Source organism: the organism of the source record quoted next, unplaced genomic scaffold (assembly GCF_019419815.1).
Source record: "Pyrus x bretschneideri cultivar Hongxiangsu unplaced genomic scaffold, Pyrus_bretschneideri_v1 Contig53, whole genome shotgun sequence".
Taxonomy (NCBI): domain Eukaryota; kingdom Viridiplantae; phylum Streptophyta; class Magnoliopsida; order Rosales; family Rosaceae; genus Pyrus; species Pyrus x bretschneideri.
The window spans coordinates 1632529-1653191 of record NW_025999791.1 but is presented as its reverse complement, the minus strand read 5'-3'; the positions used below and the strand labels follow the sequence as shown (position 1 = coordinate 1653191).

Below are 20663 nucleotides of genomic sequence, written 5' to 3'. Positions count from 1 at the left end.
AATTTTGTAACTACATAAAGTTAAATTTCCTCCTACTTTGATAACACTCTTCTTGCTAATGGTAAAATCAACATCTTAGCCATTTGCATGTGTTAAAACAAATATAACATTGATTATGAAGAAAGTTGAGATTCCACCATAATTAAAATCAATTAAAAATATGGGAAGTAGCCTAATTACTTTTAATCACATGCAAGGTCCCTCATTTTCCCCAACGTGGAATTGATACTCTGAACACACCCCCTCACATGTTGCGAATTTTCAATCAAGCCTAGCATGTGGACAATACAAATAGTGTGACATGAGCACGTGTGGCCATTTAGTTTCACAAGAAGGACAACCTGCTTTGATACCATGAAAAGTTAAGGTTCTACCATAAAACTAATTGGCAATATGAGGAGTTACCTAATTTGACACACCCCGACCCAAAATGTTCACTATGACTTCAATCGAGCTGTGCTGGCCTACACCTGGAAGGTGATGAAGCTATAAAGTGTAGTGATGTGGAAAATGTGAATAAATTTAAACCCTAAAGGTGCCTAAATACAAGAGTGCACAGTGAGCGGGAATCAACCCATTTCATGCGTGATGTCAGAGTATAAGTAAAGTACAGTAAAATAGGATAAGGATTATACATACACTCAAAGGTAGCCACCTATACTGAGATTTTCCAAGAATCCTCGTCGATACAAAAGTTCAGCAGCTAAAACCTGGAGGGGTAAAAAATAAAGGTGAGTGGGCCTGAAAATAAAGTTCTAATAAAAACCTTTCAAAACGTTATAACCCCTCGCTGTAAAACATGTATAGTTTCCAAAATATACATACTACATATAGTATGAAAATACTCATCGTAGCTTGCAAAATATCAAGATATCAATACGGCACAATAGTTCATATATAAGTGCATGACATCAGTAATCATATACTTTCACATAAGCAAACATATCAAACCAAGTGCTTATCGACACATGTTGACACACGAATTTATGCAGAGTTATCCTGACATGAACATGACTGGGTGTAATAATGATATATGCTTTAGTGCTATAATCACATGAAAACAGGCACTATTCGTGGTCACATACAAATCAGAGTTGCCCAATGCAACCTGTAGACAGGACTGTCACTTACTTAGATCCACGGTGAGCGTGTGGTGCTGATGTGAACATACATGTGAAAGGCTGGCCCTGGCCCTGGGCGAGCACTAACACCGGGTGCAGCAAATGATGAGCAGATAATATAAATATAGTCATGCCATAGTGATTCGATAGTTCTAATCAACATACTAACATTCATAGCTGTAAATATAATTATGGCATCAAAGATTATAAAGCATACATGTGCATCCCATAGGATGTAGCATATTCCATAATTTCTAGTCAATATAACATTCATCAAAGCCATAACTTGGATTAAGGCATCCCGTAGAATCCGGAATAATTTCATAAATTCTGTCATTTCGCTAATGCTTATAAATTTTAATCTAATCTAGGCGTACATAAGAAATTCTTTTTCAAATGCATAAATGGAAACTATCAATCAATCACACACACACACATACACACACACACACACACACACACACACACACACACACACAAACATATATATATATATATATATATATATATATATATATATATATATATATTATAAAAAGGAAAAGACCCACTCACCTAAAGTTCGCGCTACAACTCCTTAGCACGAATATCGAGGCATTACAAACGATCGTCGCCTAGAACAAATATTAAATCATGTCTCAGAATTTTTATCGATAGATCATGTAACTTACATAAAACACATCTTTATTGACCAAAAGTCAATCATTGGTCAAAGGTTGACGGTAGGGTCCACGACCATACGTAACTCGATCAGGAAGATCCACACTTCAGATTTCTGATCCGTAACTTCCCAAGAGTTTCAATAAGCTTCTAGAACAATATCCTAAAATTTTGGAACAATCCAATAGTCAGATCTCTACCAATCGCTAAAATGGTGGCCGACATTTAGATTTACAAATTTAGAAAACCCATCCGAGAAGATCCGTACATCAGATTCCTGATCCATTGGTTCCTAATATCCTTAAATATTATGTACTATTACATATTAAAGTTTGGTGACGATCCAATGGTCGGATCGTCGAATCATATAATCCCCTTCCTTTTTCCCTCATGTTCTTCATTCTCTTGTTTCTGATTGGGCAAACCATCCCCCTTTTCTTCCTCATATCTCTTTTCTTTTCTTTTCTTCCCAGCCACTCACGTGGCTTCCTTCACCAAGACAAGGCTCCCACTAATCTGGAGCCTTCCAGATTCATAGCAAAATGATTATTTTACCCCCAGCTTCGTTTGTTTATAACTCCAAATTGCATTCCGTTTGCGCCCACGCGTTCGTATCGTTGAGTACTTCGAGAATTCGCAAAAAGAGTAGCTTGTACACGTCACGAAAGTCAAACATTCTCGCCTCTAAGGGCATTTTCATAAAATCACTCTTTTAAAATTTATAAAACTGTGAAATTAGGGACGAGTTGTTACACAATTCTTATAAGCATATGCAAGATCCCTCATTTCCCCTATGTTGGATTGATACTCTCAACAGATTCCTCCACTTTACATGATTGAGGCAACCCAAAGGAAATTGCTTTTTTTTATTTTTTATTTGTTTTTTTATTTTATAAACGATAAATCTACACCAAATATAAATAATAAAGAGAGATGAGATTTTGAACACGGGATGTAGTGGGTTAGAGACGAAGACTCTATCCATGGCAATTAACACTTCGAAAAGTATTTTTCCTCCAATTTTTTAAATTGCGACACCACACTTTTCATTAATCTTTGCCTCGATTTTAATTTTAGTCACAATATTTTTGTTTTCTTCATTTTGGAATTGTGTTAATTAATTTTGACAGTAATTTTGGTTGCTGTGGTAATTAAATAGATGAAATTCAGAATTCCATTTTGAAAAAGCAATATGTTAGTTTTCGAAAAAAATGTTGTTGGGGATTGAAAGCTAAAATAACCTTTTTGTTAACTACATTTCAATGTTTGGGAATTGAAGGGAAAAATCAAGAAGAAAGGATGAACAAGAGGAAGAACACAAAGATATTTTAGCGAGAGAAAGTTTAGAGAGAGAAATAGGATTTGTATTAACTGACCCCATGAATATTACACACTCTATTTTTATAAGAGAAATCCTAACTACTTTAACCAAATACTAACAAACTTACTAACTGTATTTCTAACTATATTACACTTGTACCCTTAATACTCCCCCTCAATCTCAACTAGGGTATCCCAGTTTGAGATTGCAGCAAAGTATCAAATAACAAACACTGAAATAGAAGTAGACCAAAATAACAAAACACCATCAAGATTCTAACACTATTAGAGAAAAGGTCTCACAACTCATCAACAAACATCATGTAAGCTTCTAGTCATTGAAATCTTGGAACAACTCTAGAGGTATTAACAGAGGACAATACTTCTTCGCCATGAATTTATACTTACGTTGACTGTACTTCTCCCTAACTGCAAGTAAGTTCGAACCACATCCATTACAACATAGATGATGCAGTGCTTTGACACAATCACTCAAATATGAAGCTTCGTAAAGGGTGTAGTGTCTCAGAGTAGAATTCCAAGGTTTTCAACCCCTCAAACTGATGTTTACACCTCTCGCAGGAGCTTCAATCAAAGAACAACCTCTTATAAAGTTGTAACATACCCTCATGCTGGTTATAACAATTTCTTGCGAGGATTACCTTTCGTGGGATTATCTTCAACAACTTCATTTAACATTGGCATCGGCCTTTAAAATAGAAAATTAACAAACTATAGTGTGGCATCGGCCTTAACTATAGTACCACGGGATCACCTTTTGTGGATTTTACCAAAAACAACTACTCTTAACAATAGCATCGACCTTCACAATTTTAACAATAGAAAATCAAAATCTATGTAGGATTACCCTTCGTGGGATTGACCGTTATCAACTTCTTCAAACTTCATCGTATGACCGGACTTACTCTAGATACATGCTAACAACTGAGTTGGTTAGGGTCGACATTATAGGCTGTGATCCTATGGCACTCCTCCAAATGAAGACTCTTAAGAGATCTTGCTGCTTTGTAAAATGACATCAACCCACTGTCAGATACGAATAGACATTTGTGAAGGAAAACTGTTTCAAATTCGAGCAACCCTTTCCTACTACTTCAAGACTTGTATTTGTTCCAAGAATCCATACCTATTTATCCAAACATATCAATATGCAACTATACCTAAAACGTAACAAATTCGCCAACTTTCTGACTTCGACCATCTTCAATTATCAACTTCAATGAATACTATATACTCAAACATTCTTGGCATCGACCTTATCAATTATGAATTCATAAAACTCATAAACTTGAACAATTGACAACTCTCTGATCAAGCAACTTCATAAATTCTTCAACTACCAACATTGCTTGCAATCAGCCTTAATCATATACTCAAAACCCTGAAACAGATCATATAGAATTCTCACCAACACTGCATAAAATTTCATTGACCCAAAAACACAAACACCTTATGTGTAGAATTGAAGAAACAAAGAAATGTAACGATCTGATTCCAACAACGCTGCCATAAAAGATTACAGCAAGATCACCAATCTAAGAACAGCAACTAGACTCCAGGAACTTCAAGAACTATACCCAAATCCAGTGCAAGTTCAGTGAAACATTATGGAAGGAAGAAGCAGAGAACCATACCAAAATCTGCAGTGTTCCCCAAAAGGAAGATAGTCAAATTCCACACCAAGCTGGATAAATTTTGAACTTTCCTCCACACCAGCTACCAACACAGCAATTCGGAGTTCCACTGAGGGAGACAACGATCCGAATCATAGCAAGTAATCAGACTATTAAGGTTAGGGCTTCGAGACGTCGTAGGCTCGCGATATTTGTGAAGGTAAAGAGGAGGATTCTTGTATCGGGTTGGAGGGGTGGTAATATTTTTGCTAGATGTCGTCTGTGGCAGAGATGTGGTAATATTTTCAAGAATGGAAGAAACAATTTTGATGACCCAGATTGCGGAAGCCCAGACGAAAAATCAACCTAGAAGTTATTGGACCATTGCGGAAGCACCGAAGAAAATCTAATGAAAAACGATGAAAACGACGAAATCTAATGAAAAACGAAACCACCAGAATCCATGGCGTGAGCCTAGTGGCTATGATACCATGTTAACTACATTTCAATGTTTGGGAATTGAAGGGAAAAATCAAGAAGAAAGGATGAACAAAAGGAAGAACACAGAGATATTTTAGAGAGAGAGAGAGAGAGAGAGAGAGAGAGAGAGAAAGAAATAGGATTTGTATTAACTGACCACATGAATATACACACTCTGTTTTTATAAGAGAAATCCTAACTACTTTAATCAAATACTAACAAACTTACTAACTGCATTTCTAACTATATTACACTTGTACCCTTAATATATATGCTTTCTAAAATTAGTTTATGTTCTTGATAAATTGAATCTTATAGAATTCTAAAGATTTTAACTTTTATTTTGGGATTTCTTTTATTTCTTGTTTAAAATTAAAGTTTGTTTATTGACATGATTTTCAATAGCTCCCAAATAATATTCATGATGAGTTTAAAAAAGTTTTTGAATGTGATTTGAAACCAATGAGAAAGATTTTCATAATCGTACTTAATTAATTTGATAACAAAACAAAACATGGCGACCAAAGTTGAAATTAATCAAGACAAAACATATTGACATCAGGAAATGTATTTCACCCTCTGGATAAAACTTAGACCAAAAGAAAAACATGATAACTTGGAAATGACTTCACCACTAAAAAAAAAATGCTCATGCATGCTTCTCGATGAAATAATTCATAAGATTTCGTCGCTAAAAGAAAATATGCAATAATGTTAAGATTTTCCTTGCACACAAGAAAAAAAGAACCCAGTTAATTCCTAATTGTCAAGAACCCTAAATACTACTGTATAGTACAAGCTGTTAAACACATTTAGCTACTTTTCTTTGGCAAATAATTGTTACAAAATGTGAAACTGAAATGTCTTTTACACAAGATATTTAATGGTGTAAATAGTAAAAGCTCTAAAAAACATGAAAAGGAGTACATTAATGCTTTATTCATATTACTTCCCTTTTGATGCTTGCAAACCACACATGATGAGCTAAATTAAAAGGGTATTTAATTTACTCCTGTCCCCCTAAACTTTTTGTTACCCAAAAAAGTGGATCCTTTGCAAAATTGGTGTAATGTGATAGTTATGATGTTAACGAATTAATTAATGAATAGACATGTTCCAAACATGCTTCAAATAATTAGTTATAGGGATTGAATTATTAGGGCAATGTAAGGCAACTTTTTCCAAGGACTTAATCCATTGAGGGACGATTATATTGTACAAGTAAGCAACAAGGGCGTTGTTTAGATTCAACAGGCTTGTTCCACAAGGAAAGCTATGCTTTTTACATGATTAAGCAGGTAGTTTAAACTATCACAACTATATTAAGATTTTGGGATTGAAAGTGCTTTTCCTTCTCTCTTGTTTTTTTTTTTTTTTTTTTTTTGTTTTCACAATTCATGCAATTCCAACTAGTTGTGCTATACGTTTTAGCTGTTGAGGATTGTCGAGGGTCATTCTTATTTGTAATTTAATTCTTTCAAAAATGAATTTTCTAATTATCTGTAAAAGAAATTAAGGTTACACCATAAATTAATTTATTTATGCAGTATTAGAAGTTGGTTTATTTTCATGTATGCAAAAGGAAAAACAATATATAAAATTAAAATGCACACAAAGAAACAGACTAGCCAAACAATTTTTGTTTTGAAGAACTTTTGCAGTACGACAAAATGTTGTTGATATAAAAAAAATTACGGTTAATTAAGATGAGTCATAAACTTAATTCTTCGTAAAACAAGAAAACCATAATAAAGGAAAAGAGGGGAAAACAAAAAAAGACAACCGTTGTACAGTACATATTTTTCCATAACGTTTTGCAAGATATTGAGACAAAACACAAATCCCGACATCAAATGGTGAACAAAATTTTAGCATCTTTATGGTGATCTGAGTTGTGTAAGCTGTAGGAGGTTCATTAAGCCCATTATCAAGCTAATATATTCTGACCCCATATTGTGTTCCCACACATGCAATATAGATTGATTACAACCCATCAGCCCTAACTGAATTATTGTTGAAAGAGAAAAATGAATGCTTCCCCCCATGTCCAATCTTCTTCACTGGAGAAAACTCTATACATTTTACACCTATCCCACACCTAAAACTAACCCACCTACCATTTCTCCCTCTGTCAATCTCTTACGAGTAATTTTTCAAAGTATCTGAAATGCAGACTATTCTATTTAAATTATAAAACGTATAATTGTTTTTCACTAATATATACTATGAAAGTGGAACATATCAACCATGTCATTCATCATTCTCATAATACGTCAAAAGAGACGCTAGATAAGTTGTGTTTTCAACATCCATAAAAAACCTCCTCTCTCTCGAACATAAAATTAAAGCAAGGGTACAATAGAGGGGGAAAGAAAGATAGGAGTCTAAACTACCATCTTGATAATTTATAGTTAGGGTTGCTTCAAGGTCTTACATAGAGAGCTAAGGGGGACATATGCTTTTTCCAAGGATTCGGTTTGCCATTTTAAAGCCATGAAAGTTTTGGTACTGCTGCCTTTGAATGATAAAAACTGTGATTCTAATAAGGCACAGAGAAGTGACCCATGTTTGATTCCTAGGTGTAGACCATCCTAAACTTAGTATATACATTACTAGCGTATCATGTTATTGCTTTATGTTTGAAATGACCCCCATTCATGATCATATATCTCATTCAGTACTACTACATCATACTCTATCCTGATTTTTCTTCAGGCTGGCTAGCTCTTTTTCCCCATCAGAAACCACATTTCAAACTGTTGCTTATATAATTAACCCATTAGGTCCCACAAGTTCATAATCTCACATGAACAAAATCAGACCAAGTATGTGTGTGTATACAGTGCAGATACTCCATATATAAAAAAATAAATTAAATATATATATATATATATATATATATATGTTATTCACCCTTCCAGATTGTCGTATTGCACTCTTCTAAAGCATTTTTTTAAGATAATAATAAATTTTAAATTTAGAGTGCAAAATAACAAACTAGAAATGTAAATATCAATAATCTAGAAGGAAAAAAAAATGGTAAAATTAGTGGCCTTCACATTGCCCCTTTGTCTGCTCAGCCATTGGCGTCGCGAATAGGGAGGTTCCCCCTCAATCATTAAGAAAACAGGATACAATTAAACTTTGATGGGCTCACATCATGCACAGAGATAAATCTCTCTCTCTCTCTCAAATCAATTGCACTGAAATTAAGCAAGAAAATGGATATTAAAGTGTGGGAATATTTTTTCTCATCATCTTTAAGAGATTGTGATGCTCATTACCTTAAAGAAATATTGATGCTAACTATCATATTATCACTGTAAGATGAGTTTTAATTCAAAATTTATGTAATAGATAGACACAAATTTCAAATTTTAAATTTATCCAACTATAATAAATAAAGCGGTGAATACTATTCCTGCTTCAGGATGGTGAGCAAAAATTTACTTTTAAGTAGCTGCAAGAACCAATGCCATCTGCAAATTCTATGGATATATCATTTTCTTTCTGCATATTTTGAGGCAGAAGTTGAACACTATTCATCAAACCTTATCACCTGATTGCACATACACTGAATAAAATTTCACCTCTCTCATCACCCCACCTGTCTAGACTAACAAACAAATGCATCGATGCACATGTGTGTATCGACAAAAGCCCATGCACCCCCTAACGGATACCATATATTCCTCACACGTGTGGCAGAAATGTTAAAACGCTCAAGGAGGGGACAGACATTGCTGAGAACCAAACTTATTAGTGTGCTGCTGCTATTTTGTTTTAATTTCTTTGAACAAATTAAAACAGAAACTTACATCCCACATCCCAAAAATAGCTGCTTTTTTTTTCCCCTCTCGTGACAGTAGTTTTGCTTTCAGAATCAAGAACAGTACGGGTTCCTGTTTAATAAGTGTTCCAGACGCTCATAAAAATTCTCCATGCATAGATTGTTCAAATTTAATAACATAATTTCATCATTTGCAAAGTGAATCCCACTAAAAATTGTGACTAAAATTGGCCTCATTTGCATTAATCAAAAGATTATACAATTAAAACTTCTCTTCCACCATCATCATCATGAGAATTAATTTCAACACTCAAATTCTCTTTCTCTAAAAATAGTAGTAATTAATTAAGTAATCAATTATTAAAATAACTATATATTATGTTATTACAAATGAAGGTCCAAACTCACATGATCTTGCACACTAGCCATCGACGAGTCATACAGGTACCGCCCTTGATGACCACCGGACGACCCACTACCGACCCCGGACACCATCATTTCCTCCCCGCTGGAGATCAAATTCATTGAACGGTCACGATTGAAACTAGGGTTAGCACCTTGAACGGCTGGGATCCGCCACAAGGCCAAGGGGCTCCCATTTATTGGAGCAGATTGTGTGCCATACGTACCACCAGAGCTTCCATAAAACCTAGCATGAGGATGCTGCTGATGATGATGAGCACTAGTTATACTAGAGCTAGAGTTAGTAATATTCCATGGTGGATAATTAGTACTGGGATGATGAAGAGCTGAGGAGCCAAGTCTTGTGTAGTTCAGCAAGCCGTACACGTGGTGTGCGTCATGAGATAGGCCTCCGGCATGCACCATGGCCGACTGGAGGTGCTCGCGTTTTGCGTGCTGGCGCTCTCTCTTGTGCGCGTTCTGGTGTCCCCCAAGGGCTTGGGAGGTTGGGAAGTTTCGGCAGCAGTAATGGCATTCGAATCTCCGGCTGCTCTCACTTCCGTTTTCGTTGTTATTATTTTTGTTGTTGTTGTTGTTGGCGGTGGTGTTGGTGTTGATGTTGTTCCTTTTTGTGTCTTCCGACGCATTGGTGTAATCAAGGGACTCAGAGTCGTCAGTGGCGGTGTCGGTGCCAAATTCTATGCCGAAGAGCCGAATGCCCTTTTCTTTGTTGAGTGGAGGGGCTGGGCGGATGAAGGGTAGCTGAGAGAATGACTCTACGTTCATGAAGTCCTGAGTCTCTCTCTCAACCTTGTCCATGAAAAAAATGGAGAGAGAAGGAGTAATTTTGGGTATGATGAGAAAATTTGAGGACGAGGAGGAGGAAATGGGGAAATCGGGAGAGGATAAATGAGAGGGAGGAGGAGGGGGAGGAGGGGAAGGAGGGGAAGGGGGGAAGTCTGATGTATGTGGGGGTGAGGAGGGATGGTGTGGGGCCTATAAAAGGGTGGTGAGAGTCTAAATGATGATGTACAATTGGGGCTGACCCACCTAAGAGTGAAGCCTGACAAGGCCACAAGATTGAGAGTGGCTTTGGCTTCTCAAAGTACCATGCACCTTTGCTTCCTTTCACTTGTTTTTTTGGTTTATCTGATAGGTTAAACTTGGGGAAAGCTGTTGTTACATACCCAAACTTTTTTCATATGTTTTAATTCACCCTTATCCTTTTGCTATCTAATAATTTAAGGGAATAAATAATATTGTCAATTTTCCATTATGCTTACCCAATTTTGATAGAATTAAAAATATTTCACTATCGTACTACTTACCATTTAATAAATGGATAATTAATGAGTACTAACAGTAATAACCTTGATCGGAATGTTGATACATGATGCATGCATAAATTTAAGATGCCTTAATAAATAATCTCATGCATAATAAATTCTTCAACTCATGAAATAAGTGATTAATCAAGATGTTCAAATTGTTAAGCCACTAGTTACAGGATTGTTTCTTATTCTCCACATTTAGGTGGTAGGGGTTTTCGTGGTATCTCGACCGCTGGAGACTCATTATTATTAACTACTGTACATGATCTATGCATAGCTTGAAGAAATGAAGAAAAAGTAATTGAAGAGAAAGCAAAGAGAACCAGAGCTTGGCGAAGAAGAAAGCTACTGAGTAAATGCACTAATTTGTTCCATGCAATGTAACGAAGAATTCTTGCAAGAGTTTTTATAGATTGCATCTATATTTCTTAATGACTAAGTAACCCTTACTAACTCTCTTAACCAGGCAGTGATCAATAACAACACTGCCATGTGTCTTAATGAACTAACCCGTTTGGGCCCCACCTAGGCGCTATACTCCAGCCCGCCGCCGGACTAACGCCTAGCGTCTTTTAAAATCTTGGTCATAAGAGTTATGGAAGTCTCAACAGCATGCATGTTTCTCTCAATAATTCCATTTAGCTGAGTATATGGCCAAGAAATTATATGAATTACTCCTTTGATTTTTAGAAAATCATCAAATCTCTTACTCATGTTTTCTCTTCCTCCATCAGTTTGAAGACACTTAATTCCAACATTAAACTGAGCTAAAACAAAACCATAAAACTTCTAAAATTCATCAAACACTTAGGGTTTATTATTGGTTAAAAGAAATATTCATACATATTTGGTGAATTCATCCACAAAGCTAACATAGTTTTCATAACCTTCTATGAACTTAGAAGGTGAAGGACCCCAAAGATCAAAATGGACTTTTTGAAATGGAAAAATACATATTAATTTCCTATCTACAAATGGTAACCTAGACATCTTGCCAGAAATACTGTAAGAAGACATATGTCATTAATCATCAAGAGAACTAACCATGTTTGTTCGCCTCAACATTGCATAAAGTACTTCATTGTTAAATTGTCCAAGTCTTTGATGCCATACTACATTCTTCACTTTTTGACCATGTAGAGCCACCAGCTTGTGTGTTTAAGTAACTACAACACTTCAAATTAACTTGGTTGGAATTCGAAACAACTCTCCATAACTGCTCATTCCATGGTATGTATAGTTTTGGTTACCTTGGTTTTGGTTACCTTGTTCTGCACAAAGAAATCATGCTCACCACGTATGAACCAACAAAGTTGTCTTCACATAATTGTTTGATACATAATAAATTGACTGCAATAGTTGGAATATGCAAAACATTTCTCGAATTAAAGAATGTGATAGAGTTTATAATCTTGCAGAACCAATGTGTTGAACTGGCAAACTTTCCCTATTACTAGGTAATCTTATCACTTCCTTCATATGATGTAACCTTTTAAAGAGAATTCACATCTTCTGTCATATGATGAGATGCTCATGTGTCTACAATCCAAGAATCATTAGGTAAGAAATTCAAAGGAGCTTGAGCTTGCATAGCAATCAAAGATGAAGGTGGTACAATGCCTTGATAAACAAAGTTATTCTTGTGATGACAATCTAAAACAGTATGTACTCTTCTCCCACAAATTTGACATTCAAACACTTATCATACTTAGCTAGGATGAATAGATTTTTCCAACAGTTAAGAACAATATGACCTTTTTTTTAACAAATTTGACATTCAGGTACAACGTTGGTTCTTGCTTTAGTATTCCCAGGCCATGATTGTCATGTTCCACTATTTTGCCTTCCACCAGAAGACTGACTTCTAGCATTATTACCAAATTGTGAAGGCCTATATCCTCCATTTCTATTTCACTTTGAACCATAGAAAGGTCTAGGCTCACAATTTTGTTTTGAAAATTGCCTTAGTGCATTACCATTTCCCACAAAACCATAAGCATTGGAAAATCAGGAAATACAGAAGGTGAAGGTTGTGGAATGGTATATTGATTACCAAGATATGAAGGTACATCATAGGAACATTATAAGGATATGGCATAGGATTAGATGAATATGGAGAAAAAACAATGTGGCCATATGGTACAAAACTGGATGATGAAGACCCTTGTTGAGAAAATGGCATTCCAAAAGATACAATACCATGAGGCATTCTAGCAACAATTCCTCCAGTAGTAAATGGAACATCCTTAGAGTTACTGGAAGACCCTTGTGATATAACAGACTAAGAAGGAAAATTATTCACACCAGACCTTTGCATATACAAACTAGAGAGGTTATGAGACAAACTATTCACCAAAGAAACAACTTTCTATATGCACATAACAACTGTCCCTAAATTCCCTGAATGAAATTGAAGTATCTCTTGTGAAAATGACAATCCTTATAGTAGAGTATTCCCTAAGTAAATGTTAGATCCCACATTGCCCAGGGGAGATGATCCTTTATGCCTTATATGTACATGCCCATCTCCATATAGCACGAGGCCTTTTAGGAGCTCACTAACTTCAGGTTCCGTAGGAACTTCGAAGTTAAGCAAGTTCACGTGAGAGCAATCCCAGGATGGGTGACCCACTGGGAAGTTCTCGTGTGAGTTCCCACAAACAAAACCGTGAGGGTGTGGTCAGGCTCTAAAGCAGACAATATCATGCTATGGTGGAGTCAAGCCTGGGATATGGTGGGGGCTTGGGCTGGGATGTGACAATTTGGTATCAGAGCCAATCCCTGGCTAGAAGTGTGTCAACGAGGACGTCGGGCTCCTAAGGGGGGTGGATTGTTAGATCCCACATCGCCCAGGGGAGAGGATCCTTTATGCCTTATATGCACATGCCCATCTCCATATAGCACGAAGCTTTTTGGGAGCTCACTAGCTTCAGGTTCTGTAGGATCTTCGAAGTTAAGCGAGTTCGTATGAGAGCAATCCCAAGATGGGTGACCTACTCGGAAATTCTCGTGTGAGTTCCCAAAAACAAAATTGTGAGGGCGTGGTCAAGGTCCAAAGCGGACAATATCGTGCTATGGTGGAGTCGAGCCTGGGATGTGATGGGGGCTCGGGCCCGGATGTGACAGCAAACCAGATAAAACAACTACAATAAAATCATTATCAGACACAAATTCACCAGCAGTAAGTAATTGATCCTTAATCCTCATGAGTTTAGACAAATACAGATCACCCTTTTTTTATATTGTCTGAAATTATGTCTTCAATGTATTGATCCTTGCGTTAGAAATAGAAGCATATTTATCATGCAGGCTCATATAAGCCATATGTACAGGTAGGGGTGGGTTCGGTTCCGTTCGGTTCGGTTTTTTGCGAAAACCGGAAACCAAACCGAAATTACTGTTCGGTTCGGTTCGGTTTTCTATCGGTTTGTGTTCGGTTCGGTTTGTATTCGGTTCGGTTTTCTCGGTTCGGTTTCGGCCCGGTTCGGTTTTTTTTTTTTTTTTTTTTTTTTTTTTTTTTCCCCAAGTAGCTTAAAAAAAGTATATGAAAACAACTTGCATCCATTTTGTAATAAGTCCTATTTCAACATAATCGTCAAGACTCAAAATAAGCATTCCAAATTTCTAATATAATCATAGTCTCAACTCAAAGACAATGAAAATAAACATTCAATTCAAAGTTTAATTATAATCAAGTGTTCCAAAGTCCAAAGTTAAATAAACATCAAAGTTTAAATCTTCCAAAAGTCCAAACTTAAAATAAACATCAAAGTTCAAGTATTCCACATCTAAAAGACTAAAATAAACATTCCAAATTTCAACTTTCAAGTGCCCCACAATGAGAGTGATCCACGTACTTTTTCAACGACAATTTGCTTGCTAACGCTTGGGTGGCCTAGGGGGCAACATATCACCTTTTTTTGTACTTCCACTTGCCATTTCTACATAGAAATAATAAAAGAAAAGATACTAATTAAAATGTTATTTAAAATAATCTAACAAAATCAAATGCAATAAAGGTTTAAGGGTTTTGTTAAAAAGATTAAAAAATTAAAAATAACCTCACAAATCCTGGAGGCATGAGGGTTCGAACCCATGCCTCCAGCTTGTAAAGTTTCATTGAAACCAACTTGGCAACAGGTTCTGTTTTGTTATGATTGTATGACTAAACTATTTATAAATATTCAAAAAAATTATATATATATATATATATATATATATCGGTTCGGTTCGGTTTCCGAGCCTCAAAAACCGAAACCGAACTGGTCAGATTCGGTTCGGTTCGGTTTGACAATTTCGGTTCGGTTTTTTTGCGGTTCGGTTTTTTTCGGCCTCGATCTGGTTCGGTTGTCGGTTTTTTTCGGTTTTCGGTTTTTTGAACCCACCCCTATGTACAGGTTTACACCCAAGAACATGCTCAATTGCCTTCTTTGACAAAGTAGCAATTAACATACTCAATAGAGCCATATCAATAGATTCCCATTACAAAAAGGCCTCAGCAATGACATTAGTGACACCATGATCAGTATGAATTACAAACTTGGGAGGACAAATAGTCAATCCATCAAAGTGAGGAAACAATGTATACTTTTTCAAAACATATTTGAATTGAAAATCCCACTCAGAGAAATTCCTATCATTTAACTTGATCGTTAACATACCCAAAAGCCCCTCAATTTTCACACCAGAAACTACCATTTTTAACCATGCAAGATATACTTCAAGAATGCCAAACTATTTTAACAATTCAAATTGAATCGAATAACTACAACATAGAACTTCAAGAAACAACAAACTGAACCAGCAACTTTAACAAAGAATGGCTTTTTGCCAACAACAAACAATCAGAAATGGTTTTGTGCCAACAACAAACAAACAGAAATGGCTTTATGCCTCAAGAAAATTCTAAGATTTGTAGCATAGAAATATCAAACTTCACATATCATGACTATAAAGAGAGTTGAAACGTTTCACCTGAAATACCACCAAGATCGTCAACACCATAAAAAAAAAAAAACCTAGATCGCCATTGTTGATGCTGAAGAATCAGGGCACACAAAAAAAAACCCCCAAATCGTATGAGAGACAACTAGGCCCAAAAAAATTTCACAAAGCCACAACAAAATCAACTATTGTAAATGATCTATGCATAACTTGAAGAAATGAAGAACAAGTGATTGAAGAGGAAGCAAAGAAAATTGGAGCTTGAGGAAGAAGAAAGCTATTGAGTAAATGCATTGATTTGTTCTATTGAATGTAATGAAGAATTCTTACAAGAGTATCTGTATATAGCATCTATATTTCTTAATGACTAATTGACTCTTACTAACTCTCTTAAAAACACAACCAATCTTATCCAAATATAACAAATTTTAACCATATTAGTTGACATGGCAGTGATCAATAACACAACCATATACCTTCACTTATAGAAACTTGAATTATTTCTTTATATCGATACTTCTCCCACTTCAGACTGACGATCAAATCTAACAAGTTTTGGGCAGGATGTTGGTTAGGCGGTGTTATGATGCCTAAGGATGGCTTTTGTGGATTTTTGTGAAAAGTAATGCTAAGGACTAGGGTTGTAAATTGGCTTGAAACAATTTGAACTCGCATTAGGTTTGGACCGTGTTTGGCTCACCAAAACTCAGCTCATGAAAGAATCAAGCCAAGTGTAGTACGGCTCAATTAAGAAACAAGCCAAGTTCGAACATTAGTATGTTCGACTCATAAAGCTCGTGAGCAACTCAATTTTTTTTACGAAACATCTTGAAGTAGGCTTGAGCTTAGCTCGGTTATTCAAGCTTGACACCTGAAGAGGCATGCATATATGACCTACTGTGTATCCCGCTTCATTAACTAGTTTTTAATTTAGTAATTAAATAAAATTTCTTTTGTTAATGTACTTCTTAACTTCTCGAGATACTCTTTAAAATACATACCATATCAATGTCTCCTAACTCCAATGATCAATTCTTGTCTTTGTTTTTTGTTCCAATTTTTATGAGTATTACAATTTCCCTAAAAAATAAAAAAAAATCAATTGTTCCACGTGGAGATATTTGGATCAAAATGATCTCTTAAAAACGAAAATACGATAAGTACATTTTTTTAACTAAACTTAGAATTGTTTGTAATTTGCTATCCAATTATTGGAAATGCACTAGTACTCCAGCTACGTACTAATACGCTCGCGGACTTTTATGGTTGTGTTTAAGATGATCTAAATATGAGGTGATAGTCACTTCTTGATTTTATTCTTCATACAACCAATTATTTTAAAACATGGTGAGAGAATGAGAAGAGAGACACGGGTTAGGGTTTAGGAAAGAGGGTAAACACTAGTTATCCTAGTGATGTATAAAAAATTGAGACAAATACCCTAGAACCGGTTTTTTACTGTTACCAAATAGAAACATGTACTTAAAGTAATCATGTGTACAAAAGTGACAAAACCCTAGGACCGGTTTTTGGGTAATTATATCTTACATTTCTTAATATACAAAGAAATTTGAGGAGAAAAATCTAGTGATGATGATTCAACTCTTACACACGTAACTTATGTTTCTTAACATAGAAGGAAATCTGAGGAGAAGAATTAGGAGATGGGGATTCAACTCTAATACATGTAACTTATATTTCTTAATATAGAAGAAATTTGAGGAGAAGAATTTGGAGATGAGCCTTTGACTCTAACACAAATACACACTGCAAAGCTCGGCTAAATACATATTATAGAACACTGTACGTACACATGCCAAATTTTGGGTAAACTCTTTTCTCTGCGATCTGTCAACTTCTCATCACTTGCATGTACGTGTGTACCAGAAGTCACCATGGCACCTCCTTAGTAAGTTTATTTTGTAAAAGTGAGGGAGAGAAAGAAATGACCCTACTTTGTTGGTAACTCTCTCTCTCTCTCTCTCTCTCTCTCTCTCCAGGACCAGGTACTAGTAGTTGGTGTTGGTTCTTTATAGCTTTGTTGGCTGTTTTATATCTGTTGCAGGGATTCTGTAAAAGTGGTCCTCACAAAATGTTATGCAGATTACACAAATGGAAAGAGTTGTTCAAGAATAAATTGGTATATATTGATTTAAGATGGCATTTATTAATGTTCTGTTCCCACTTCCCAGTCCATATAATATAGTTTATAATTTCGACTGTTGATTGTTTTCCACTGCTTTACTTCTGTTTTTCGTTTGTAAAAGGAAAAAAAAAACAAATTAATTTGTAATTTGACTAAATGATTTTTTTATGTGGATGCTTTTAAGATGCAATCCTCAAAAATTGCCGAGCCCCTATATTTTCAGTTAAACACCGAATTAAGGGTTTGGGATCTTGACGTTGATCTACCCCGAAATCAAGAGATGCAAAGTACATGTATAGGATATAAGCTTTTATTTTTATTGAAGGCTTAGGATAGCGTTTAAGTTTCCATGCGCAAGACTTGGCACCTGAGGTTTTTGGTGTTTTAGAGTCTTTATGGAAAAACAATTTTTTGTGTAGCCAAACAACTTTTTTGTGTTGGAACAATTGCCTTTGAAAATCAATTGTAATGGGTTTATATAATAATGTTCCTTATTTTTATATTAAAAATTTTCAGATTATGAACAAATGAGTCCCTAGTATCTTTTAATGGAGAGAGCATATGTACAGTTTTGTTTAGGTGTGAGCAGTGTTTCCATATGTTTCAAAACATTTTTACTTTGCATGTTGTTATGGACGGTTTTGCGGGTTCTTATCAATGCGCGCCTGTGACTGAATATACACGAGTTTAATCAGAAATAGTAATTTTAATGATATAACTTTGCCAGTTTCTCCTGGCTTCTTCTGCAAAATATCAGTCTGCGCCTTTCGTGCATGGCGCACAGCATGCTTGACTCGATCATGTTGCAATTATTAATTAATTTCTCGCCCCAACTCAACTGCCTCTCTCTTCTTTCATAATTCTACATCTCTTTGCCAGTTTCTCAATATCCAAGACAAACCTCTCTCTCTCTCTCTCTCTCTCTCTCTCTCTCTCTAAATATATACATATAATTAATGGGAATTGTTATTAATACTTCAAAATTTTCATTTTACACTTCAAATTTTCTATATTTAGAAAAAAAAAATACATTGACGAGGATTGTAAAATGAGATTTTTGGAGTGCCAATAACACTTCCCTAATTATTTATCTTTCGTTATCTTTATTGATAGTGAGAGTTTCACCTTAGGGAATTGAGGTCTTGTGGTTATAAGGAGTTGTGCTATTTCTTTATTGTTAATTCATTTTCTAGTGAAACTTTAAAATATTTTCATAGTATCAAAGTATGTTACCACGCATTGAGTTTAACATTATACATGCTCTTATGTCATTTAATATGTGTTGTTTACGTATTAGGTTTAAATGATCTCACACATTAAAAAATGGTAAAATAATTTAAAAGATTTTGCATGTTCTTATAAAAAGTCAAACTCCTCGTATTAACAATTGATTCTATCTCAACTTCCTCTTTGATTTTTTATGGTGTAGCACCGATCTTAAAGTGGGACCCATCTCCAACCCAACATGCCGTTAGAAACCCACACCTCCTCCTTTAAAGTCTAAACCCTAATAACAACAATAACAGCAACCCTTCATTCACATAAGCTTCTTTGTTTGCCATTAAAGTGATGGTCACAGAGGACTTTGGGAGGGGACCATGGAGTTCAATGCAAACTGCACCACTCATATCATGGCCCTTATAAAAGTAGATAATTCATCTGATGCCAACCCAAGCCAATTGCCTTTTTTCTTTGCCTTATGATGTAGCAACGTCGCATGCGACGTATCATAAATCTAAAGGACACATGTAGATCTTTATTTGACAAGAATGCATTTGACAAACCCCTTCTATAACCAGCATTATGATATTTGACCTAAAATACGGTACCAGTGTAGTCAATCTAAACTTGGGTGAACTTGTATATAAACATGGGCGAACTTGGGCGAACTTGTATATAGACTTGGGTGAACTTGGATAAAAGTTGGTTTCACTTTCAAGTTCAAGTGTACTATGTAATCAGCTAATAATTGGGCTGCTCAGAATCTCGATATATATGCACGGCCAGATGCTTTTGTTTAGGGTTTAATAGTGATTTGGAAGGCACCATGAGAGAAAATGAATGGGAATTGGATCAACTACACCTTATGGTGATCCAAATCCTAAATTTGAGGTATTCCATGATATATTTGAGGACATTTTGATTTACCGCATGCAAATAAACAAAGAGAAAGTCACGAATTGATTTCATTCCCGTTACGTGATTATTTTATTCTCTTTTATTGGTAAAGAGGATTCTTTTTGGAGAAGATTATAACATCTCATAAATGTTATGACCCAAACATTATTTTTTGGTTGTGTGAAATTTAACAATTAATCAACAAACCTCACAAATAAGCCTTTTTTTTTTCATTCTTCGGTCGATTGATAGCTTAGAGGAATGACATGATTGATCAAATTAACCAACAACATGTGACCATGAATGAGTCCAAATCTGGTTATTATTGGCCACCAACAAATGGGTCACCATCCTGAGAAACCCTAATTCTTTTAGGTAGTAAATAAGAATTGGACTGGCTTGGTGTCTTCACTTACAATTGAGCTTTCTCTCTTTAAAGGAGAAATCTTGCTTGAGGTTGTGCTACTCTCCGTATTGTCAATTAATTGTATATATAGTAGAATTTCAGAGCTAGTTGATCACATGTGAAGCCCAATGACCAAACGTGCTCTATCACCGATTCATGTATTTCACATTTTTGGCTCAAAAATTAACCACATGTGAGGTGGCGCGTGAGGATGTGAAGGTAAAAGAGTCTCACATCGGTTAAGAGACAAACCTTGTAAGCTTGATAGGATTTTTACCATCTACAAAAGTAGGGATAAAAATGCTTAAAAA

General features: G+C 35.5%; 1 protein-coding gene across 1 annotated transcript; it reads right to left on the bottom strand.

The window, feature by feature from the left end:
- Positions 1-9259: 9259 nt before the first annotated feature.
- Positions 9260-10353, bottom strand: LOC103958650 (zinc finger protein 8). The gene has a single exon (XM_009370945.3). It carries the CDS (start codon positions 10224-10226, stop codon positions 9390-9392), a length of 837 nt encoding a protein of 278 aa, XP_009369220.1. The 5' UTR covers positions 10227-10353; the 3' UTR covers positions 9260-9389.
- Between the last annotated feature and the right edge of the window lie 10310 nt (positions 10354-20663).

Excerpts from the sequence above, each read along its gene's own strand:
- LOC103958650 (XM_009370945.3), bottom strand. The coding sequence starts at position 10,226 with ATGGACAAGGTTGAGAGAGAGACTCAGGACTTCATGAACGTAGAGTCA.